Genomic DNA, 25,290 nt, shown 5'->3' with positions numbered 1-25,290 from the left:
TAGGATGAGGAAATGACACCACCAGAGTACTCCAGAGCTACTGTCCTAATGGCAACATCTTGGAGAGTGAAAAGGGAAGTTGCTGATACTTGATCCAGGACAGCAGGTGTTAAATAGGAATGTGGCTAACCTGTGGTCACTCTGGGAAAAGTCTTCCACAATCAGATTAGGGCCTGCTGCTAGGGTGGTGTCCAGCTCTCCCCCAGAGTATGTGCCACTGAACAAACTCTCTTCATAGATCAAACAAGGGACCCAGTCAACTCCCTGGTGTCCCAAGAAAAGAGAAACTACAAAAGAGACCCAAATATCAGGGTTGAGACTTTATCTGTCTGGCTTATCACTGAATCTCCTGAGTTGAAAATGATGTTTAGCAAGTAGTAAGTGCTCAGTAAATATTTCTTAAATGAGTAAATATCGAAACAGCATTTCTAAAGTCATAAGGAGAACTTCAGGAATGCTGAGAGACTTAGCAATGCATAAAAGGGTTTGAATTAAAAGGTGTTATAAAAATCTAAGGCATTTGTAAATATACGTGCATGCCTTTGAACTACTAGACTGACTAAAACTGAAATTTAAAAATGTCTACAATCAACTGATTGGGAGAAAATTATTTTGAAAAGACTGTTGAACTTCAAGTAAATTGGAACTGTTGCCAGTGAGAGCTCATTCAAAACTCAGTTGGCCAAAACTGGGGCTGAATTCAATCAGTTTGCCATACCCACTGGGCTTCTTCATCCCCAACATCACAATGCATAATTTCTCTGAGAAACTTGAGGTTTCATGAGAGAGTTGGATTAACAAGAGATTAAGTAGGAAAAATACCTTGAAGGATAAAGGAGAAGAGAGAGGAGAAGGTAGGGCTGGCCTTCAAACTACGATGCAGGTAGAAGGCATCTCCTGATGAAGGAGAGAGAGAAGGAAAAAATGGTAGAAAACCCTCAACTTTAGCCGAGCTGATGGGGACTTCCAGAGCCAAAACTGACCATCAGAAGAGTCCTATATCCCCACAAAGTGACAGGCACTAGTGCCCCATAGTGCTGGTCATGAGCTAGAGAAAGCACAGAGTCAGCACAAACAGGATAGAGGGGCCCAAAAGGAGGTAGTTGGACTCTTGGACCTTCATGCTGGGTCCTGAAGCAGGAATTTAAAGCAGCAGTGTAGAGGGCTGACATACACTGCCTGGAATAGCATCATCCCTAGAATCATTTCTACAGTCTCTGTAAAGTTATGGCACCTAAAGTTGAACATTTATGGCAGACAAGTGAGCTTCCCCATCAGCACCAGTCCTTGCTCCCAAACTAGTCAAGATGGAATTTTCTTACAGAACTTAATCAATGATAAAATTTTATTTAGAAAATAAAAGTCTATAATTTCATGTGAATATTTCCAAAGAATCAAGCCCATTCTGGGCTATCCATATGGTGGCTATTCAGAGGTACTGAAATGTCACCATATCCAATAAGAAACTCCTTTCGCGGTGAGGTTCTCAGTCCTTCAATCAGTAACTGCGATTTTGGTCCGGAAACCACCTGAGGAGAACAAGCACTGCACCCTTCTTAACTCATGCCCAGATGAAACAGCTTCCGCAGAAAGGCTGGACCTCCCCAGTAGCCTCTGTAAGAAATAACACAGAAGTTATGTGAGATGTAAGAGGGGGATGACATCAGACAATACCTTTTTGGAAAGGAATCCAGGATGCTCACATAGGATGTCTAGTGGCATATAAAGCAAGATTTGTCCACTGAGGTAGTAAGATTCCCCTGGCTAGACCTGCTTTGGGTCCTAGCTTTGACGTGGCTTGCTGCACAAACCCTGACATGCTGACTCAATTCAGCAAGCCCTGAGGAAGTCATTGCTACATGCAAACTGCCCTTCACTTTGCTTTGCTTTTTCTTGCTTATGACTTTAAAGGAGAGAAGTTTCTCAGCCTCAGTATGATTGTCATTTTAGATCCAGCGATTGCTTATTATGAGAGCTGCCCCGTGTACTGCATGATATCTAGCAGTTTCCAGGCCTCAGCTCACTAGATGTCAATAGCATTCTTCCAGTTGTGTCTCCAAATACTGTCAAATGTCCCCAAATTCATCCTTAGTTGAGGATCACTGGTATAGATGTCCCGACTTACCAGTCTCCTGTGTGTCTGGAAAAGTCGAAAGATACCATTTTTGTAAGAGAGGATGACAAATCATTTATCTGTGCTAGTATACTTCATGACTGCCTACCATTATCTCTGTCTCTTCATACACCATCTCCTTAATGCTATTTTCGTTTTTCAGATAAGAAACTAGCTTAATCAACTTGCACAACTATTGAATGATAAAAACATAACAAACATAGGTCAAAATCTAAAGTCTATGCTTTCTTAATTACTTTAATTTTTCCCAAACACAACAAAAATAAAAGGTAAGGTAGCAGATGAGAAAGTACTTGTCATGTGAAAAGGATTTTCTATATCATCATCATCATCATCATCATCACCATCATTTATCTAATTTATCCAGCAGCAATAGAAGCCTGGACAGCAAGATAGCCCTAATGGTACAGTAGTGACACTTTTATCCTGAGGGAAACCAACAACTTGTCTAATTGGACTTCAGGGCCACTCAATAGGAGGGAATTCATGCCTAGTACTATAAGCCTAACCAACTATCTGTGGCTGCAGATATCATAGATCTATAGGAGAATCTACTCCTGCCAATAACCTAACCAATATAATTTATAACTATATTCTAAATACTTACCCTTAAACCCACAAATAAGTGTAGCACTCCCCCCTCCTCAAAGAAGCTTCTTTTCACAACAGATACAGATGATTGGCAGAGAGCCACAACTTATCAAAATGCAAAGAATTAGTGACCATTGGGTACCCAACCCCAATTGATACATCTAAAATGCAACCCTCACACCTAAGGCTCAGGGAACATCATAAAATAGGAAGTGGAAAGATTGTAAGAGCCAGAGAGCCACGATGCCTGCTGCTAGGTAGTGTCTTCTGGACAGGACAAAGAGGCTGTACCCATAACATCTCACCACCAATATGGTTGCCAAAATAAGACCTGCATAATGACAACACTAGCTGACATGCCAACATAGATGAAGGAAATTTCACAAGGCCCCACTCTTAGGTGAAGAGCTATATATAATCAATGGCTGCTAAGAGAGGAAGAACCAGTTTTCTCCAGGGACGAACTCCCTGATAAATTATTTGATTCCAAGTGGTCAGCCTGAAACACATGTACATACCAGCACCACTAAATGGACTCAGTAGGTTGAGATATGGATATAGATGATGATGATATAGATATAGATATAGATATAGATATAGATATAGATATAGATAGATATAGACAGATAGATGATAGATAGATAGATAGATAGATAGATAGATAGATAGATAGATAGATAGATAGATAGATAGATAGATAGATAGATAGATAGATAGATAGATAGATAGATAGATAGATAGATAGATAGATAGATAGATAGATAGATAGATAGATAGATAGATAGATAGATAGATAGATAGATAGATAGATAGATAGATAGATAGATAGATAGATAGATAGATAGATAGATAGATATAGACAGATAGATGATAGATAGGTAGGCAGATGATAGATAGATAGATAGATGATAGATAGATAGGTAGGCATAGATAGATGATAGATAGATGATAGATAGATGATAGAAGATGATAGATAGATAGATAGATAGATAGATAGATAGATAGATAGATGATAGATAGATAGATAGATAGATAGATAGATAGATAGATAGATAGATAATCATGTAATAATAATTAAAGAAGAGGTCAGGATACTGAGAGGAAGTTGGGGGAACTTTGCAGGAGCTGGAGGGGAGGGTGGGAATGATATACAGTCCTCATGTATGACACTATCAAAAAATAAAAGCTGAAGTAAAAACTAGAGGCTAGAGCACGCAAGGTAGAAGATTTCACTACTGCCAATAATGAAGAGTCTCCAGTCCCACAAAAGAGAGATTGCTGCAAACCCCTTCCCTCCCCCAGGACATCCCTCTTTCCTGAGAGTGACTGAGGCTTGGGAATCCTTCAGAGGCTACTGTCATTAATTTTGAGAAATGGCACAGCAGAGTAGAGCCCACCAGCAAGCCCTGCACTGAGTGGAAGGCCCCTTTGAAACAGCCCCCTTGCACAAGTTGGTGCAGTATACCAAAGGGATGTCCTCCGCCTAAAGATCAGATGAGGAACCCACCTTAACATTATATTCCAGTATAGGAAAGGCATCATGTCGGCTTTCATAAGATACATTGAAAGTCGTTCTTTACTCTGATCAAAGGGGAAAGTCTCCAGGGGCTGAGCTCTGTAGTCAAATTCCGCAAGAATCACACGGTTATAGCCAGTCACCAGTGGACAAGAAGTGTAGCCATCATACTGAAATTGGTAGAAAGAGCAAGAAAGTACTTTTGGTTGTGGTATAAACTAGAAACTCTATAATTTATTATTTTCTCAGAGTGGCTGTAATTTTTTTTCTTTGTGTGTGTTGCAATTTTAATACTGTGAAAAATGTAAATTATGTAATGGAAAAATAATATGAAAGGCAAAAATTAAATTCCGCTTATGCAAGAAACTCATTAGAAAAATTACAGAATTATGGAAGAACACTACTTCACACAGAAGGGAAGATGGCAATTTGAGACATACTAATGTTGTTACAGACATACTAAACTAACCTTCTTCACGGGCGTTTGATTCTTCATAATCAGAGAAATTGTTCTATCAAGTATTGCTGACTGGGCAGCTATAAGAGAATGGAAAGGTCAAATGAATACAGGCATCAGATTGTCCATGAAAACGAACTTTCAAATGACTTTAATGTAAACAAGTTTTGAAGTGCCCATTCCCCAGGCCTCTAGATCTTCTTACTACTTGAAGTTCTGCCTACCAGAAGCTCTCCTTCAGTGCATCAGACAACACAGCTGTCTCTGTTAGTTTGAAATTAAGGAGCCAGCTCTCTCTGAGAGGACTGAAAGAGTGGTCCTACACCAATCCCACTCCCCATGCTCTTGGAGGTTTGTGACTATCAGCTTGGTCTGTGTGCCATGTCCTATGGTCTTGAGTCCATGGTATCCTTGTGTCCCTGTTCACAGACAGTCTAGATTGGTGGCCCCAGGCATATCCAATTAGACAAATACTAGGCTTTCTCCTCTATGGTATTGCCTGGCTACAGCTGGACCAGAGAGGGAGAGAGAGAGAGAGACAGAGAGAGAGAGAGAGAGAGAGAGAGAGAGAGATCTTTATATGTTTTATATATGCATACACATATATACATATTTGTTTTTGTTTTGCAATGGCAAGATTGGAAAGAAAAAACACATTTCCATAAAAAACCTTATTGACAAAATCAAAGTATAGTAATTTTTGTAATATAAGTCTATTAGTTCTCATTAGTAGAATAATATAATTTTTTAATGAGTAAAATAATCAGTATTCCCACCACCAAATTGAACAAATGTTTACCTCAGAAACCATTCTTAGCTAGCTACTCAAAAGTGGGCCACAGGCCTGCAAATTATAGTTTATTAGCACCCAAATCAAAACGCAATGAATTTGTTTGTTCTAGAATGAAGAGTCCAAAGAAAATGAGAATTCAACAACTGCTTCAAACTATTAAATGGTCATCTTCACTATGGGAAAGGTTTTGCTTCCCTTGGGGAAAATTTTGATTGTCATTGAAAGCAAAAAATATGTATCTTGTACTGGGAAGACTGGGGTCTCTGCCACAGGCTGCCAAGTTCAGTGGCAAAGGAGAGAATCCGCCTATCACAGCAGAGCGGTGGGGCCTGGAAGCAGTCACAGGGCTGGGGAAGCCAGTGAGAGAGCAGCGCTCCTTGGGGGAAGTTGGAACCCTTGTTGTTGACACTGAAGACACAAGCAAGTAGACATGTGTGAAATAACAAAGACAAGCATTCACTGCCAGAATGTTTTGATAAAATGGGTTAAGACCAACCCAAGTATAAACAACAGGCAGAGGCAGAGGCAGATGGATCTCTGTGAGATCAAGGCCAGCCTGGTCTATATAATGAGTTCCAGGCCAGCTGTGGCTAAAAGACCAAAGGAAAAAGTATAAACAAGAAAGGACTGTCCAGTCACTTTTGGAGCACTCATACACTCATATAATAAAATACAGATTATTTTAAAGGGATATAAAACAACAGGGATCTCTAGATGTTGAGGAATATGGACTGCAGGACTGGGAGCAAGACTTCATTTATAACATTTGTTCAGTCATGTTTAATATTGTCTATCTGAAACACTGAATTGATATTTGCCTCTTATAACAGGTATTCCTACCACATAAATGCGTGTAATGTGTGTATGAATTAAAAGTATGGCCTCATGGTCTGGAGAGGACCCAGGTTCGATTCCCAGCACCCACATGAAGGCTAACAACCATCCCATAACTCTAGCTCCAGGGGATCCAATGCACTTTTCTGACCTCCTTGGGTATTGTACAACATGAGTGCACTTACACACATGTAGGCAATATACTTATACACATAAAATAAAAACAATAAATAAAATATTTTTTAAAGTAGGCCTCACACACTAACCACAAATTATCAAGAGAAAAGAGGCTGATGGCTCAGTGGGTAAAGGTGCTTTAACAAGAATGGGGGCCCACAGGATGGAAGGAGAGATCCGACTTTGAGTAATATAAATTAATTAATTAAGCTGGGTGTGGTGGCACATGCCTTTAATCCCAGCACTCAGGAGGCAGAGGTGGGCAGATCTCTGTGAGTTCAAGGTCAGCCTGGTCTCCATAGAAAAATCCTGGCCAGCTGTGGCTACAGGGAGATCCTGTCTCAAAAAGACAAAATAATAATAATAATTAATTAATACGATTTAAATTTGTTTTAGAAAAGATGCTTTCATGATAGAAAAAAATCAGCAGACATTCCCTAACCAGTCTCATCAAAGATAAACTAATATGACAGGCCACCAAGGGTGCTCTTAGGAAACTGAAACTGCATTTCATATGAGATGATTTGATTATACTTTGTCAAATTTATTACACATAATAAAAGTTATAGATATGGAGGCATATGTACTTTCTCCTAGGAGGTGCAGGTTAAATGAGCAAAGTGGAGTATCATGATGTCTCAAGTACTTTCAAATGACTCACCAAAAAATTTCAACAGTACAAAGAGTGGTGAATTAAATATGACCACACATTAATAATTGGTTAATATTATTAACGGTTGTGGGTTTTTTCATTAGTTTGAGATTTTTGAAATTAAAAAGATGAGAGATAAATACCAGTAATAATAATAAGGACACGCAGTAGATTTCTCAGAAAGTTTTTCTTAATGTTTAAATAAAGTAACCCAGCATGCTCCTCCACAGGTGTCCTAATTTACAGGAACTGTCTCCACCCATCATGAGGAGATCCATATCTTACGGCATCTGCAGAAGACAGCTCCTGTCTGTAGAGGACAGAATCCAAAGCCAATTCTCCCCATCACTGCTAGTGCAGAACATGAGGCTGAAGAAATTCAGCTTTCCAGGCTGAGATCTTAATCATGTACCAATCAGGACATGCTCCAATGTATTTGTCTTAAGAGAACAATTTTCTGGTCTATGGGCTTTCATTGACTTGCATGTTTTCTGGGGAAGCAAATGCTTTGCTAGCATTACGGTGGTTCCAGTAGAATAGAGACAGCCTGCCTGCCTGCCTGGTATCAAGGGCCAAGAGCACCATGGATGTAAGCACAGAGATGTGAAAAGAAAGAATGCCAGAGAGCTGAGAAGTGATGCCCCACTTCTGGTAAATCTTGCCCTGAAAACAACCCCTATGGTGGGTGAGGTCATGCTATTTTGGCATTTTGACAAAGCGCTCAAAAGCTACTTTCTTCTCCATAAAACACTGGGTTCATTGACAACTTGATTCTGCCTTGGGAAGGCAGTCATTTTCAGACCACAAAAGTGTCTTCCATTATGAATGGAATACTACTTATACCAAGCTTTTGTTTTGATGGTACCTTAAGGAAACATCAGTTTGAAGGAAGGAGAGTCAGAGCTGGTCGTGTCCTACCTACTGCAGCAGCAGTCTTTGAAGTGGGAAGGTTGGTGCAGTCCCCGATGCCAAATACATTCGGGTATTTCTTGTGCTGCAGAGTTTCTTTATCCACGTCCACCCAGCCAGCAGAGTCAGCCACAGGACTTGTCTTGAGGACATCTGGTGAGCTCATGGGTGGTGTGACATGAAGCATTTCATACTGCATAAAACAAGAGAATCCAAATTGACATCTTTTTCCTATGTCTATAGCCCACAAGCTTTTTCCGCCTTCCTTATACTGTATATCACACAACAGGTGCATGGCATACTATGCATCCAGTGCCTCTGCCAAGCCACACCCTCCACTTACATTTTGCCATGGAGGATGGTGAGAAACTAAAAGCTATCCTCTTGGTTGAATGATCACCCTGTCCTGAGCCCATGGGATCCCTTCAACAGAAAACACAGAGAAACCCAAGATCTTGAAGTAGAGTTCACTAATATTCTGAAATAATTCATTGATTTCCTATTGTTTCTAAATATTGAGAGGTGACACACACTAGTTCATTTTTCCTCTGACCCTCAACTGTCAACTTGTACTTTCTGGTTTGAGTTCTTCAGTTTTATTCTGGAAGGAGGAGTTTAAAGTCTCTTAAACTTGTAAAGACCACGTTAAGCACTGGTGAGGGTGAGCATCACTCCCAAACATGACTCAGTACTCAAAACACATAAAAGAATGTGTCTATCACCAAGAGAAGGTGAAAAGCTGAATGATAAAATTTGTAGATACCTTAAGGAAATGAAGAGAGGGCTTTTGTCCAGCACTAAATTTAATGTGTAGTATAGGATGTTGGAATGGAAATTTTCCAAACGCATAAATGAAGGCTGTCCTTGATGATCATGCACTGAGGCTGTCACTCATCTAAATTTTGTATAATAGTCTTCTACTTTTTGTAGGATATACCTTCTATTCTTTTCATTTTGTTTTTATGATTTCATGTAGAAACTTCAATGATCAGCAAGTCCACTTCAGGACACATTGACTCAAATATTCACAAACCATATTGTCAGGGTAAAAGCTTCAATGCGTTAAGGCTTGTGATAGTCAACAGCACCCAGTGTTCAGTGCCCTAATCAGGATGCAACAATCACTGATGGCACTGGAAGTCGGAAAGCGGAAATGTATTTATTCAACTGCTTGTTGGTTGTAGGCATAACTAACCTTAGGAAAGTATTACAAATAGCTAGCGTTCTAAATGGAACTCTTGAAGGGCTCTCTGGGGGGGCGGGGCGTGGGCATGAGTCCCTGACTCCAGCTTTGTTAGTGAGCATGGAGGTACCTGGATCAGTTCACAGCTCCCTATCAGGTTTCCAAGTCTAGTGGGATTTAGGCTATGTTTCATCCTTTGCATGGTTGTTCTCAATCCTGGTTGAACATGAAAATTCTGAGAGGAATTTTTTAACTCTCCATCCTTATTTTACACTCCAGACCAAAGAGTATAATTGAAAGAATATCTGACCTAAAATCCTGTCAACTCAACGGAGACATGAATATCTTCATACTTTACAAACTTTGTAAAACAATAACCCAGCCCTTCATCCAGTCCCTACCTACAACCTCAATTCCACACAGCACAGCTGGGAACTGCAAAATCAAGCTCCTTAGTCAAGTGTACACTTTTCTTCCAGAAGTTGGCTTTGAGCAGCCTGCTACTCACAGCCTGTTTGATTCCACTTTACATAAAACTTACAAGTTTGGCTCTCTTATTTTTCAGCCAACAAAAAATCAGTAGCAGCAACTTAAAAGAGCGGAAGGTAGAAGGAAGAAGCTCCCAAGAGTCAACTTCCTGACAGCCAGGAAAATTGGAAAGCAAACAACAAAAATACATAAAAATCAAAACCAGAGATCCTTTTGTAAAATGACAACTGACATGACCCAGTAGGTCCTTTGAGTATAACTGTGTGAGGGCTGCTCACAATGATGACCTTGAGCTGGGGACACAGTAAGGAAGTGCCAAAAAGATGGCAGGCACATGTCACAGGGACATAGAAGGCAGCTTGAAGGGGCCTCTACTGACCAAATTTGACAACCAAAATAACTATAAACATTAATGAATGATAAACTACTGAAGAAAAATAAAATTTCCTGACTTCATACCAGCAATTAATTAATTAACATGAAAGGAAAGGCTCTTATTGCCAAAATGCCAAGAGCTTACTGGTAAGGGTAGACAGAATTCTGGAGTCAGAAAGACCATCATTTTGTAATCTTCATAATAAAAATGAGATAGTTCAATATTATCAATGGATACTAAGTCTAAGGGGAAAACTTTTAAAGAATGGGGTGCATACATGATCTGAAAATGTCTTCCCTACAGATTTTGTCAGTAGAAATGAAAAAAAGAATAGTAATTATTCAATGGAAAAACTGAAATGTATCTGGACTAGTAACCAAAACAAACATCCTCAACACAAGCCCAGTAAGCACTGTGTGCTTACAAATGTGACTCCCTAGAACACCGCATTATTTATGAAATGTTCAGTCCAAAAAGCAGAACCAAAACTAATCACAGGAGATGAGGAGGAAGACTCTATTTAAAAAAAAAAAAAAAAAGCAGTGAGAAGATTGTATTGTTCCAAAATGTCAGTCAGAGATGACACAGAAAGGCTGTGGAAATGTCCCAGATGAAAAGAGCCAAAGAGGGGCTGGAGAGATTGCTCAGTGGTTAAGAGCACTAACTGCTCTTGCCGAGGACCCAGGTTTGATTCCCAACACCCACATGGTAGCTAACAACTGTCCAGTTCCAAGGGATTCAACACCCTCTTCTGACTTCTGTGAGAATTGTACAACATGGGTACACTTACATACATGCAGGCAATGCACTCATACACATAAAATTAATTAATTAATTAATTAATTAAAAATAAAGGCTAAAGAGACATCAAATTAAGTGCAATACTTGACTTTAGACTAGGTACTAGGACATAGAGGGGGTCAACCAACAAAATTGTATACAAATAGTAGATAAAAATATCATCCATGGAGCTGGAGAAATGGCTCATTGGTTAAGAGCACTGGCTACTCTTGCAGAGGACCTGGGTTTGATTCCCAGCACCAACATGGCAGCTAACAACCGTCTGTAACTCCAGTCCCAGGAGAATCTGAAGCCCTCCTCTGACCTCCGTGAACACTGAATGACATGGGTGTACTTACATACATGCAGGCAATATATTCATACACATAAAATAAAAATAAATAAAATTTTTAAATATGGTCCATATACTGAATTTACTAAGCTGATAACTACTGTGGTTACAAAAGAAAGTACCTTTATCTTGAGAAATGTATCTAGAAAGATTATCTAGAGATTGGGGAATAATGTTTGCTGCTTATAAGTTGTCTTTAAGAAAAGTAACAGAGGACCTGGAGAGATGGCTCAGTGATTAGGAGCACTGGCTGCTCTTGCAGAGGACCCAGATTTGAGTCCCAGCACCCGCATGGTGGTTAACAACTGTCCATAACTCCAGTTCCAGGGGAATCTGACACTCTCTTCTGACCTACACAGGCATTGCACAACCCAGGCACACTTACATACACACAAGTAATACACTGATACATATAAAATAAAAATAACAAATAAAATATATTTTTAAAAAAGAAAAAATTAACAGAAATAGTGATTCAGAGAAAGAGCAAATGACAAAACTACAGTAAATGGTGTAAGAATCTACACATGAAGCCAGCTAAAGGCAGACACAATTTTCTTTGTCTTTTATTGTAACTTCTCTAAGTTTGAGATTATTTCCAAATAAAAAATTTGTTAAAGTCTGTCCTTGAGTCATCAGTAACATTTTAAATAATATTTACTGTATTATTTAAGAAAGGAAAGATAGGTCCAATAGATTTTAGAAAAAGCTTTAGCTCAAAAGCTTCAAATTTAAATTTCTGATGTTTAGAAAACTAAACCCTGGTTCCTTCCAAAATTCCTTTCCATGGAACCCTTTATCACTGAACGCAGTAAAATGTAGCTGTGCCATGCTTTCTTGTGGCTACAGCTCATGCCAAAATGATGTGAACAAATATTTCCCAATACCCTTGCAAATTGTGCTTAATCTTTCTAATTCCTCTATAAGCACCATTCCCATTTTGTGGACAAGGAAACAATTACAAAAAGACTAAGTGCAGGTAACACAGGTTGGATCTGCCAGAAGGAGAAATGTAGTAGCTCTGCCGGGTTCCTTGAAGGCTGGATGTACACACTGATGATGGACAGCTTCTGCCACAGGTGAAAGACACCCCTAATGTCCTTGAACTACACACAGCTTGCATCCTGTTCATCAAAGGTTGAAATGATGGGGGACCTTGCATTTGAGGAGCCCTCCCTAAACTCTCCAGGAAATAAGTGAAGTTGTTAAATAATTTTGACTGCTCCAGGTGACTCAGTGCCACCAAACGTTGAGTTCACTTGGCCCCAGTAGACAAAGCCTCCTCACCCCCCGCTGACACAGCCTCTCCCATCTTGTCCACTTTGGTCCCCCTTCATGCCCCCTCACCACCCTCGAGTGCTATTTGCCACCCACCTTCCCCAGCAAGCAATGACAGGGAGGAGCTGCAACAGTGTGAGACCCCCTTCCACAGCACACAGCAACAGCTAACTCTCCAGGCCGCTTAACCTCCCACTCACTGAAAACACTTGGGTCTCCCCAGGCTTGTCCAGGTTCTCAAAAACAGCCTCTTGTTTATCAGCTCGGACTTCGATAAGGTTTTGCTTGTAGTTAACAGTGAGGTTCCTTTCTCGGATGATCTCCTGCAAGGCATCTGCATACTTCTTAACCCCAAAAATTGCTCCAAGAGACGTGTTGAAAATGATATTAGCCTTGGATCGCTTTCCAGTCTAAGAAAATGGAAAGAAAAGAAAGAAAAAAAAAGGAGAGCAGAGAATTACGCCAGGTAGTGCTTTGTTTTTGTTTCTTTTAACCTCAGTAAAGAGCTTGCCAGCTTCTTCTCAGAAGTGAGGTCGTAGAACTTCAAAAGTTTGTGGCAAATGCTACTATCCGGAATGAGAGTTCTCAGGGTCTGGAGCAATCACTGAAACCGGCTTTCACTGGCCCACCCGACAGGACTGCTGCAGCTCACAGAGCTCAGGTGGAGACACTGCCCAGTGCCAGTGCCAAATCCTCAACTCACTGGCCCACTCCTCCCCTTCTGTCCTTTTACTGAAGCCCAGACCTCTTTGGGTCCTGTCAGTGTCTCCAGTCAAATCATGCCTCAGTGAGCTGAATGCCCATTCAGTAAAGGGCAGAGAGGGCAAGAATAGTTCCCTCACTGCCCAGTGCCTGCTGTGCTCCAACTGCAGGCACCAGCTCTTACTCAGAGGCAAGCCTTTCTTGCCCTCATCTAAAACTAACCTCTTTCCATAGAACTTTTAAATTCCAAAAGAGTATTTTTTCCCTTTAAAATTGGCATTTTGCTTCTTCTATTTGCAAATATTCATAAACTTGAGCTTCAGTGAAAACAATTGAGAGTGGTATTATATATAAAAATGGGTAATTTACTATTAACTGTCCAACTACAAATATGAAAGTATTTAAACAATCTCTAACATTATTTTTCAGTGGGCTTTTATACACATATTAAAAAGTATGTCACAAGGACTATTTAATAACATGGAACATATTTAAGTTTGTATATACAGTATGATTGTAACCATATATTTTAATGTCTGTAAAAAAACACCTATAGAAAAATCTTCAAATTTGTGACAGCAGCTTTATTATAGAAACTGCATTATGAATGATCTCTTCCAGCTCCAAGTATATAATGTGCACACATATAATAAGAATTTAGAAATAATGCCAGGTGTGGTGGCACACGCCTTTAATCCCAGGCCTCGGGAGGCAGAGACAGGCAGATCTCTATGAGATCAAGTCCAGCCTGGTCCACATAGTGACTTCCAGGAGGACTGGGACTAGGGAGACCCTGTCAAAAACAAACAAACAAACAAAAAAACAATAAAAGAAACAAAAAAGAAATAAAGTCCTATGACAGCGATAAAATAGAATTTGAGGCAACCACTGAATTGGTGCCATCTGCCCATCTCCTCTCTGTCCTGAAGAGGAAGCATACCTTCCTGAAATAGGCTTCTGATAGATACATGATCTTCTGGGGAGCTCCAGCACACTTCACTGGAGTGTTTGGGAAGGTAAAAATGGCATTTCCCTCCTTGAAGTCCTGAAGGGCTTTCCACGTCTTCTCTACGGTCTTAACTGAATAATTGGACCCTATTTTGGGATGTGCAAAACCTTCAGGTAGTCCTTTAATCTGCAACCAAACACACAGAAAATTTGTTTAGATGAATGCAAAAAAATTGAAGTACATATACAATGAAATTCTATTCTGTCATAAAGAATAATTAAATCATGGCATTCACAGGAAAATGACTACAACTGGAGATCATTATATTAAACAAAGTAAGCCAGACTCAGGAAAACAAACATCAGCTGTTTGTTCCTCATTTGAAAATTCAAGATTTTAGATTTACATGTGTGTGCATGTGTGCTTATGTTTAACATCTATAAAATGGGCATAAAACTATCTGTTCTGTAGGATTGTTTGTAGGAGTAAAAGAGGCATATATAAAGGGTGTAGGGAAATGACCCATGTACACACTAAGTGCCCCATGTTGGATCATTGCTGTCAATAAGATTAACTGAATAGTTATCCTAAAAGTCAGAACATTCCTAGACAGCAGTGAAGATGTTACAGAATGAGCTAGAGAGATCTAAGTACCAGTTCCCAGCAACAGTGGACTCGAACGCAGTCATCCAGAACCATCATCATGAGCTGGGATGTAACTCACCGAGAAAGAGCTTTCCAAGCATGCACAAGGCCCTGGGTTTGATTCCCAGCAGCACACACAAAAGAAAAAATGAAAAACCATCATTGAGATGAGCTTGCTTCAGAAATCACTCCACATACCTCATCCCTCTCCCTTTAGGAACAGAATCCATCAGTGGTCCAGGTTCATTATTTATCCACATTCATTGGGAACAGCAACTGTTCCTTTGTTATTAATCATTGGCCCTAATCACATATGGTCTCCTGGATTTGGCGGGGGCGCTAAAGTATATAATCTGGGGAAGGCTGGGACAAGAAGGCTTGATCCATGCTGGCTAAAGGCTTTTCAGTGTGCATACCCCCAGGTCACTCATACACCCCAGCAACCTCTCAGTCATCTCTGTAAGTAAACTCAGTAAATCCATTGGTTTTCCAGGAAACTTTAACTAAACATTGGTTTGACACTAGAAGCTTAAAAGGGGATAAGCATTGCTTCGTATACCCAGGAAAAGAATTCTCACAACAGATGGAAAATTTGTTAATGTTATTATGTCTCATAATTATTAAAAAAGAAAATGAGAATGTAAAAGGTGTTAGAAGGATATAGGAATGGAGCTATTTTCCAAAATATACAGAAAAAATGAGAAAGCCTAAGCAAGTAATGAAGGTCTATGTAGGTTTGTTATGATATATAAAGGATGAGACAAAAATAATATACACATAATCTTCAAATTTCTAAGGTCATAGTTTAGTCAACTAGTTCAAGGAACAAAATATATGTCTAGTCAAGGTTTATCTGAGAACTTTTGTTTTTTTCCCAAGCTTTATCTGCATAGCACATGGTAATTAAAAGTATCAGACTGGTGGAACTAACCTTCTTGGATGTTTAACAGCCATACTTTGAAGCCTATACTAATCTGATCAGAGGGACATAAAGGACAGTTCTTTTGCTCCTTGCCCCCCAAGGTTGACTAAGTACCAGGGGACTATGGAGCATCTCTCAAAATGTCCTGTAATTGTAGTGAGTCACCTGTCCTCTTGTTCAGGGAGGCCATGGAGACCCCACTAGATGGACTTGAACCAGTGTCCAGTCTACAAATAGTATTGTTAGCAGTTTTAAAAAGTAATAAGGTTCATGATGATGAAATTGTGCATTTTAATGTTTTCAAGTTTCACGTCCATACTAAGATTCACCATATATATCTGCCAAAGGTAGAAAATGTTAACAGCCCATAGAACAGATGAGAAAACTGAGCTAAGAGACCTACACAGAATCTCACAGAACTATAGGCTCAGGCCTCTGACCTCCCACCTATGAGGTCTTTCCACAGGACCATGATAACCTCCTGGTTTCTAAAATAATGCCTACCATTGAGGAATAAACACAAATGATGTCTTATCGCCTGCATTATCTCTCTCTAATCCAGAGACTCTGTGGTTAAGAGAAAAGGTGCCGTAACCTGTTAACCAAATTCCTTCCAGGAAGTCCTGTATGATGAAGTATGATTTATGACCCCTCATCAATCAGAGTTGATTTCTTTTGGAGAACTCTGAAGCATGGGAACATAGAGGGGACATGTGAGCATCAGGGAGGAGATGAAATGGGCCTACCCTTTGGTTGCACAGTAGTGGGCTGTGTGCTGGGAGCTGAGGACTGTTCTGTCTGTCATATGAGACAAACCAGTGAACAGGGTACTATGCTGCAAATACCGTGTGGAGCTGACATGAGAAGGAGACTGAGGCGGATGGGCAGAGCGGTACAGCCTATATCCAACAGAACCCAAAGTAGATACCTGGCCCTATCAGAGACCACCGCACTCCTGCCACGGCATCTCAGTATCTTCAAATGGCTGCCTTCTTTGAGGCTTACATTTACCTGAGTAGTTGTCTTGCAATCAAAGAGTGCCCAGCAGTGTAGCCATGGTTAACATTCATTCCCTTAGCCTCAGTTTCCTCATCTACTAAAAGGAGAAAAACAGACCTCCCTCACAAGAAGGTGTAAAGAATCAGTGTCAATCACTAGTGTCTTTCTTGGCACGTAATAGAAATTTCATAATAATAGCTATCTTTAAATATTGCTGTTTCTTAGTTTGCAGCAGAGGACACAATGAACTCTCAACACTGGCCTCTTCAACCCTCCTCACAAGGCACTGGGAGCCCCTAGGGAACCTTCATATAATACATCCCCCAAGTCAATTCTACTACCCTCACTCAGCACATGTCATGATCCAGACTCTTCACACAGAAACACACCTCAAAGCCCCTTTTGGGGCCACCTCTTGTGAAGCTCATACTGGGGTCACGTTTCTGCAGTTCACTATGCTTTATGTGATGTAACTATTTGCCCACAATCCCTACCAAGTTCCTAAGGATCGTAACCGTGAATAATTTCCCCCTGTGTGTTCTAGGAAAATCAGTGTGAATCTCACAACTGTCAGTGAGTATGTGGCTCCCTAGCTCACCGAATACAGATCTAAGGGACATCTGAGAAGCGTTTATATTGTGTTGGCTGTTTTATACCCAAAACAGCCTCTACACAACAAAACCCAAACACACTTCTGGAACCTGATGAACTAACTGCTGGTTCTGCCCTTAACATGTCAGCTTAAGAACTCATAACCTAAATCTGATTTGCAAAGGAAAGCTTAATCTTTAATGCAGCCAACTCAGTTTGACGTGAAAAGGCTGGTTTTCTGTACGTGTGGAAATAGTTGTTGTTTTGCAAGAAATACTGTCACGGTACAGACATAGTGAACTGTAGTTAAAGATTAAAGCTAAAATACATTGCTATCCTTGACAGAATCTTAGAGAAGACTTTTACATCATAAAAGGACCACTGGGAGATAAAGCCAGAGGATCTCTTAGAAGTTTTTCCTGTCAAAATGAACATAAAGAAACCCAATACAGTGTTTCATCTCGACATAAATCAGCCAATGTAACACAGCAACAACTTAAAACCATACCTTCTCATAATCCAGCTGGATTCCGAGAGCGATAATAAGATATTTATATGAAATCTGCAACACACACAAAAAGTTATTTTAGACCAGGACCCAAAAATCAGCAGCCCAAGGACTGACTTTCCCGTGTTGTGCTGTCAGCACTACGTGTCCAGCTGCCAATGTTCCTTGGGGTAAACAATGGTAGGCAGAGCAGGCAGGGAGAGATTCATGCTCCAGGTGACCATTCCTCCCCCCTTTTCTATGGCCACACACCTCACTGCTTCACAAATACTGTGTAATCCTCCTGGCCTCTGAAATGTTGGGGTGTCTGTTTTTATTCAGTGGAGAAGAACAAAGATACTGTGTTCTCTGTGCAGAGCTCTTGCTAATGCTTTCATATTGTAGGGTGGGTGAGTGACTTCCTAATTTTAAAAAACTGTCCATTCTATTAAAATCTAGGGGTAATATGTGGATCCAACCTGTCATAAGAACTGGACCCACATCATAATTGGGAAATTGTTGCTTTGAAGGTCATTGAAAAGGATATGATAGATTTCTTATTTCATGACCAAAATAAGTATTGTGATTTTTCATGCTGAAGACATACTGTTCACAACTGTGGTGATGGATGTGCGGGTTTAGAATCAAGAGAAAGATAGATTGGGGTCAGAAAGCATACATAAGAAGGATGAAAAATATAAGAACATTCCATGGTGGCGCATGCCTTTAATCCCAGCACTTGGGAGGCAGAGGCAGGTGGATCTCTGTGAGTTCGAGTCCAGCCTGGTATACATAGTGAGTTTTAGGTCAGCTGAGGCTACAGGGAGACCCTGTCTCAAAAAGATTTTTTAAAAGCTAAATATGGAGAGAAAACATTTTCAAGAAGATCCAGAAACCCAGCAAGGAGACATGGGTATGATCTTATACTAAACGGAGAAACAGAGCCAGCAAGCTGGGCAAATCCCAGCTGAAAAAAGAGTGGACCTGGAGACCCAGGAATGCTCGACTCTATCTGGGGAGCCGAGAGGACCAGGCTGCTGAAGAGGGCACACCCTGGTTTTCAGGAGACTTGGCTCCAAGGCAGCTTGGCTTTCTTATGACTCTCATCCATGCCAGATGACCCTCCCAGAGAAACCTGAACATAGTGCCCATGATGCTTTATAGCAGTTGGCAGGGTATACAGGAATCATGCCCTCAGCCACTATATGGAACTTCCTAGAGGATAAAGGTTACATCTTTTCCTTATCATCTAGGAATCTAGTATAGTCGCTAGATTAAAGGAAAGAACTCAGCAATGCTTACTGCATGAATGGACAGGTGGATGAACAATTTCAGTTGCTTATAAAAAGAAATAAAGTTTCTCAAAATGAACAGATAATAAAACCACCCTCATCTGTGCACTCTGCCTATTCACAAAATCGACACCTTGGCATTCTTGGTTCTGTAGGAAAACAACCATTAAGTGGCATGGCAGGTGAGAGGCTCTGTGTCTAGGATGATGATCTGCAGGTAAACACAGAAACACTACCAACAAAAAGAGCTTGTGGGTTGTACATACCCTCGTGGTTTTATTAGAGTGCAGTATTGATTATTTCTAAGGACTGGGAGACAGACAAACTGAAGATTATAGGAGGGGGGTCATTAAGAAAGAATAAACCCTGATAGAAACAGAACAAAAAGAAAGCCTCAAACCTCTGAATGACTTCAAGTTTCCAGACTGGATGATCTAACCTCTAAGAAATTGCAAAGCTTGTAGACAAAACTTTTGAGCAGTTACAGAGAACGGCACAGACCTTGGCAGAAGGCTGAATATGGGCAAGTGTTCTTATTTCACATGGGGCCAGGCAGCCTTTACGCTTTGCCCTTATTCCTGGCTCCCAGAGGTCTTGGGCGTCCAGGGTTTACTGACCTTCACATGTTGTCCCTTGTCACTTCAAACTGGGGGCACTGGACTTTTCACAGAATTGCAAACTGAGAGCTGGTGGTGAACTAAAGGATTTTCAATTCCAGCCCCTGCCTCTAAGCGGGACCATCCACTAGAGGCTTTCTTAAGCTTCACTTGTATCATAGATCTTTCTCAAGTAAAAGCCACCCCTACAAAATGCACATATGTACCAAAGTTTGCATTTAAGTAAGTTGAGAGGCAATCTGGGCTCCTTCCTGAATCCTGATCAAAGTATCTACCTCAGCATTCATGATCCTTGACTCCCTGGCCTCCATTCATTCAGTCACTCACTCCGCTAACATTTATTAAGGACCAGATTAACGCTAGGTATAGTTTTAGACACTAGGGACACATGGGTAAACAAAACCTGACAATACCCTTCCATCTGGATTTATATTCTACAGGGGAGGATATGCCAGAGTAAATTATATTGTATGCAAATCTGATGAGTATCAATGGGGAAAAAAATCACTAAGTGAGCAGGAGTGGGAGGAAGGATTGTGCTTAAAATGTTTTGGAATTTACATACCCTAGAGCCAAGGGGATTTCTAGAAACAAGTGAATCCTTTTCATTGTTTTAGATAGACACGTCATAGGAAAGTTCTGCTTTTTCTGAGTCAGAATCTACTTTCTATATTTTTTTCCTTTTCCTGGTTCTTTCTTGGGCTCCCAGGGTACTGTTCTTAGTGCCCTTAATATCATCCTTATTCCTTGCTATGCTCTATAGCATGTGAAAAGATGTCTTTTCTCTGTGATGAAAACATTCAACTCTATGAAGAAGACTATTATTTTTTCTTTTCTACTTTGTTATTTAAATTTCCATTGTGTACATTCTCTGTACATGGTACCATGTTCGATAAGGACAAGTCAGTCATACAAGTATTTATTGCATGTTAAGGACATTCTGATCCAGATTCCACACTCTGCCTTTCCAACCATTAGTCCCTTATGTTCCCTTAATAATGTCTCTTCCACTTTCGTGTCACACATTCATATAAGATTTTACGTGTTCATATAAAATCTAGAAACCACAAGTAAGAGAAACATACAATATTTGACTTTCTGAGACTGACTTAATTCATTTAATATGATTATCTCCAGTTACATCAATTTACTTTCAAACAACATAACTGCTCTTTCATATGGATGAAAAAAATCCACCGTATTTATATGCCACATTTTCTTTATCCATTCCTCTGCTATTGGGTACCTAGGTTAGTTCCATAACCTAGCTATTATGAACAGTGCTTCAATTAACATTGGTATGGGGCTGGAGAGATGGCTCAGTTAAGACCACTGACTGTTCTTGCAGAGGATCCAGGTTCAATTCTCAGCACCCACATGGCAGCCAACCACTGTCCATAACTCTAGTTCCAAGGGATCCAATGCCCTCCTCCGACCTCCACGGGCATTGCACAACATGACTGCACTTACATACATGCAAGTAGTACACTCATACACATAAAACAAGAATAATAAATAAAATATTTTTTAAAAAATAAATAAACATTGGTGTATGAGTGTCTCTGTGATGTAATGACTTGGTGTCCAGGAGTGGTGCAGCTGTGTCACGTGGTGTATCAGTACGGAGCCTCCATAGTGATTTCCTGTCTGGATAGTTTACCTTTCTTTTTGTCCACATCTTTGGTTTTCTGGTTTTTGTTTATTCGGACAGAGACTCCCTATAGCCCCAGATGGCCTGGAACTCACCATGTAAACCAGGCTGGCCTGGATCTCATAGAGACACTCCTGTCTTCGCCTCCCAAATTCTAGGATTAAAGGTGTGCATCACCACACCCCCATCTTTAATTTTCTTAACGATTGCTATTCTGTCTCTGGTGAAATAGAATCACAATGTAGTTTTAATTATCATTTCTCTGGTGTCTAGTGGGTGTTGAACATTTTTATATGTTTATTTCTATTTCATTGTTTGAGGACTGTATGTTCATTTCATTAAGCCATTTATTGACTGGGTTGTTTGATTTCTTACTGTACAGTTTTTTAGTCTGTTGTATATTCTAGATATTAGTCCTCTCTCAGATGCATAGCTTACAGAGTTTTTCTCCCATTTGTAGTCTGTCTCTTCACTCAATTGTTTCCTTTGCTATGTAGTTTTTTTTAATTTCATGAGGTCTCGGCTGTAAATTGCTTTTTTGATTTCCTGAAGCCCTAGGGTCTTGTTCAGAAAGTCCTTTCTATGCCTGTATATTGAAGTGCTTCCCTGCACTTTCCTCTTACAGTTCAGAGCTTCCGGTTTTACATTAAGGTCTTTGATCCATATAGAATTGATTTTTACACAGGGTGAGCGATAAGGATCTAGTTTCAGTCTTCTATAGATAGAAATCCAGTTTCCCCAGCACCGTTTGTTGAAGAGAGACCGTCTTTCAGTTTTGGCACGTTTGTCAAAATTCGGGTGCCTGAAGTTGTGTGAGTTTACGTCTGGGTCCTCTATTCCACTCATCTATGCGTCTTTTTCTGTGCCAGTAGCGTGCTGTTTTTGCTACTCTGGCTCTGTAATACGACTTGAAATCAGGCACGGTGATGCCTCCTGTATTATTCTTTTGGAACAGGATTGTTTTTGCTATCTGGGGTCTTTTATGAGTCTACATGAACTTTAAGACTTTTTTTTTCCTATCTCCGTGACTGATGGAATTGAAATTTTAGTGGGGTTACAGTATACATCTGTAAACTGCCATTGGTAGTAAGCCATTTTCACAATATTAATTCTTCCTATCTATGAGCAGTGGAGGTCTTTTCATCTTCTAGAGTCTTCTTTAATTTCTTTCTTTAGTGTCTAAAGTTTTCATTATAGAAATCTTCAGTTCCTTGGTTTTTTTTTCAAGGTATTTTTTTGAGGAAATTATGAAAGGGATGATCCCTTTGTTTTGCTGTCAAGAACTCTGCTATTTGTATATAGAAAGGCTACTGACTTTTTGTGTGTTGGGTTTGTTTTGTTTTTGTTTTTGTTTTTGTTTTATCCTGCCACTTCGCTGAAAGTGAGTCTCAGCTCTAAGAGATTTCTGATGGAGGCTTTGGGGTCTCTTCTGTATACAACTATATCATCTGTAGGTATGTGCAGAAGGCTCTTTAATTCTGCTTAAGGTATCCCTTCAGGTGGATCTGTCCTCTGTCCCCATGTTACTCAACTCTCCCTAGTTCATTTCCAGTCCTCCCGGTTCCCAGTCTACCCTTCCTAGAACATCATCTGGCTTACTCATTTCTTCATGAACAAAATGCCTGGAAGGGACAGGAATGCTACAGAACAGGCTAGAATCAGCAGGACTGTTCTCTTCCACAATTAGGTGCTGTGTTTGCCCTTTCAGTGACAGCACAGTGCTGCTTCATACAGAGCTTAAGGTCAATTCACAACTCCGGGTCCTTTCCATGTGACCCACTGCTAGATCAGGTTTCCCCTCTTTGAACAGGGTAGTTGTTACTAATGTTACCAAAAAACAAGAAGGAAGGTATACAAAACACATATAAGTAAATATATTTGCATATATATTTCATTTGTTTATTATTTTGTTTATATGTGTATGCATGTATTGCCTGCATGTAGGTAAGTGCACCCATGTCATGCAATGCTCACAGAGGACAGCAGAGGCTGTCAGATCCCCTGGAACTGGAGTTACAGACAGTTATTAGCTGCCATCTGGGTGCTGGGAATCAAACCCGGGTCCTCTGCAAGAACAGCCAGTGTTCTTAACCGCTGAGCCATCTCTCCAGCCCCCTTCATTTGTATTTTTATAAAAATGTTTCTATGTTGTTGCTCCTCTGCTGATGGCTCAGACCATCCCTTATTTTCCTAAGCATTTCCGGGAGAAAGATTTAACTACACATGAACACTCTTAGTTCACAAGACTGACCTTTACCTGGCATGCTCCAGCTCACAGGCCAGAAGGTTTCCTCAATAACATGCATGGCCTCTTGCTTCAAAAGTCTGCACCACTTAGACCATTTGAAGGTCCAGGAATTCCTCATGTCTCTATATGGGGTTCATGATCTTGAGGATTATAAACTTTCCTCATCTCTTGAGAATTGCAGGTTCTAGTAAATAGTCTCATTACTGTACCCTGTTGGTGACTTATAATGTCAGAAAACCAGTGAAACTGGAGGAAGTTGGTGATATCTGACAGACCTTTCTTCTAGGATTTTATTAAGCAAAAGTACTGCCTCGATGCAGGATCAGCAATCAGTACATAGCATCTCAAGGGAAGGATCGTGTTGGTTTTAGTTCATCCTCCCAACATGTCTGGGTCATTTGGGTTTATGATTCTTGCCACCCACTTAGCAATTCTCCACAGATGGCTTCATTTAAGTTCAAGTTTTGATTTTGTGACATGTCCCTAGAGAGCTTTCTTTAGACTGCATAAATTGATAAGTGTTCTTCAGCAAACATTATTCAATTTACCAAATCATTCCATTGTTACTTTTCATTCTCCTGTCTTACACACTAGATGAAAAATGGGTATGTAGTAGGCACTGTGAAGGCCTGCACTCACCGTGTCTCTGACACTGCCCTGGCCCAGAGTGTTTGTCTGCCTGGCTCCTCTGTTCTTTCCCTTCCCACTCCTGCCACACTGGCATCTCATTTCCTCAAATGCCTCTGCCTCCCTCTTTCCCTGGGCATTTTTGAATAGCTCACCTCTCTAACCCTAGCTACTATCTACTCACCTTTAGCTTAGAAAGGATCCCTTTGGGCAAGGCTTCCTTGACCCAACAAACTTGAACAAGTTCTTTCTTGTCATGTTGCCATGTTCTGTGATTTAGTAATTACTTACATGATTACCTGAAACTCATCTCTCCAGCTAGACTGAGCTCCTGAAGTAGAGGAACTATTTTGTTTGTCAATGTACGCTTAGTATTCAGAATACATCCAGCACGTAGAAGGTGTTGGGAATACTGGCAAAGGAGCTGTCTCAGTTTCTTCATTTGTAAAATGATGACAATAGTACCTACTTTGCTAGGTTGTTTTGGGTGCTAAATGAATAGAAATCTCTAAAGTACTTAGAGCAGTCTTTGCACACAGCAAATGCTCAAGAAATGTTGTTACTATTTTTAAAAGAACATTAAAAAGGAAAGGAAATATTTATTGAGTATTCACTGTGAGCTGGCACAGATCTTAGTCCCTGAGAGGTTTCTCATGTCTGAACCTTTGTTGTCTCTCTTCTTTTTCTAGATTACTGCCTGGCATTTATTTAGTAGGTGAGCCTAGAATCTTGCAAGGGTTCAGCAACTGATTTACTAGGTTCTTCACTATAGGATTTACCTCTTTTGCCCCCTTATGTAATGAGAACACTTGCCCATATTCAGCCTTCTGGCAAGGTCCGTGCTGTTCTCTGTAATTGCTCAAAAGTCTTGTCTACAAGCTTTGCAATTCCTCAAAGATTAGATCATCCAGCCTGGAAATCTGATGTCATTCAAAGGCTTGAGGCTTTCTTTTTGTTCTGTTTCTATCTAGGGTTCATTATTTCCTAATGACCTCCTTCACACAATCTTGTCTGTCTCCTAATCCTTAGAAATAATCAA

At 40.3% G+C, this 25,290-nt stretch overlaps 1 protein-coding gene across 2 annotated transcripts in view; it reads right to left on the bottom strand.

Annotated features, from left to right (window-relative positions):
• Positions 1-1,327: 1,327 nt before the first annotated feature.
• The window catches only part of Sqor (sulfide quinone oxidoreductase), a 49,867-nt gene continuing 25,904 nt past the window's right edge, over positions 1,328-25,290 (bottom strand). For both annotated transcript variants that reach the window (XM_008849291.3, XM_017802286.2), the window contains exons 4-10: positions 17,838-17,891; positions 14,164-14,358; positions 12,722-12,931; positions 8,073-8,256; positions 4,711-4,778; positions 4,233-4,411; positions 1,328-1,614 (exon numbers count right to left, since the gene is read on the bottom strand). In XM_008849291.3, the coding sequence (XP_008847513.1) occupies positions 1,557-1,614; positions 4,233-4,411; positions 4,711-4,778; positions 8,073-8,256; positions 12,722-12,931; positions 14,164-14,358; positions 17,838-17,891 (948 nt within the window). In that variant the 3' untranslated portion in view covers positions 1,328-1,556. The remainder of the gene's footprint in view (positions 1,615-4,232; positions 4,412-4,710; positions 4,779-8,072; positions 8,257-12,721; positions 12,932-14,163; positions 14,359-17,837; positions 17,892-25,290) is intronic.

This window comes from Nannospalax galili, unplaced genomic scaffold (genome assembly GCF_000622305.1).
Source record: "Nannospalax galili isolate Female #2095 unplaced genomic scaffold, S.galili_v1.0 scaffold891, whole genome shotgun sequence".
Taxonomy (NCBI): Eukaryota; Metazoa; Chordata; class Mammalia; order Rodentia; family Spalacidae; genus Nannospalax; species Nannospalax galili.
Note: the sequence above shows the minus strand (reverse complement) of the source record. Positions and strands in the feature narration are given on the sequence as shown.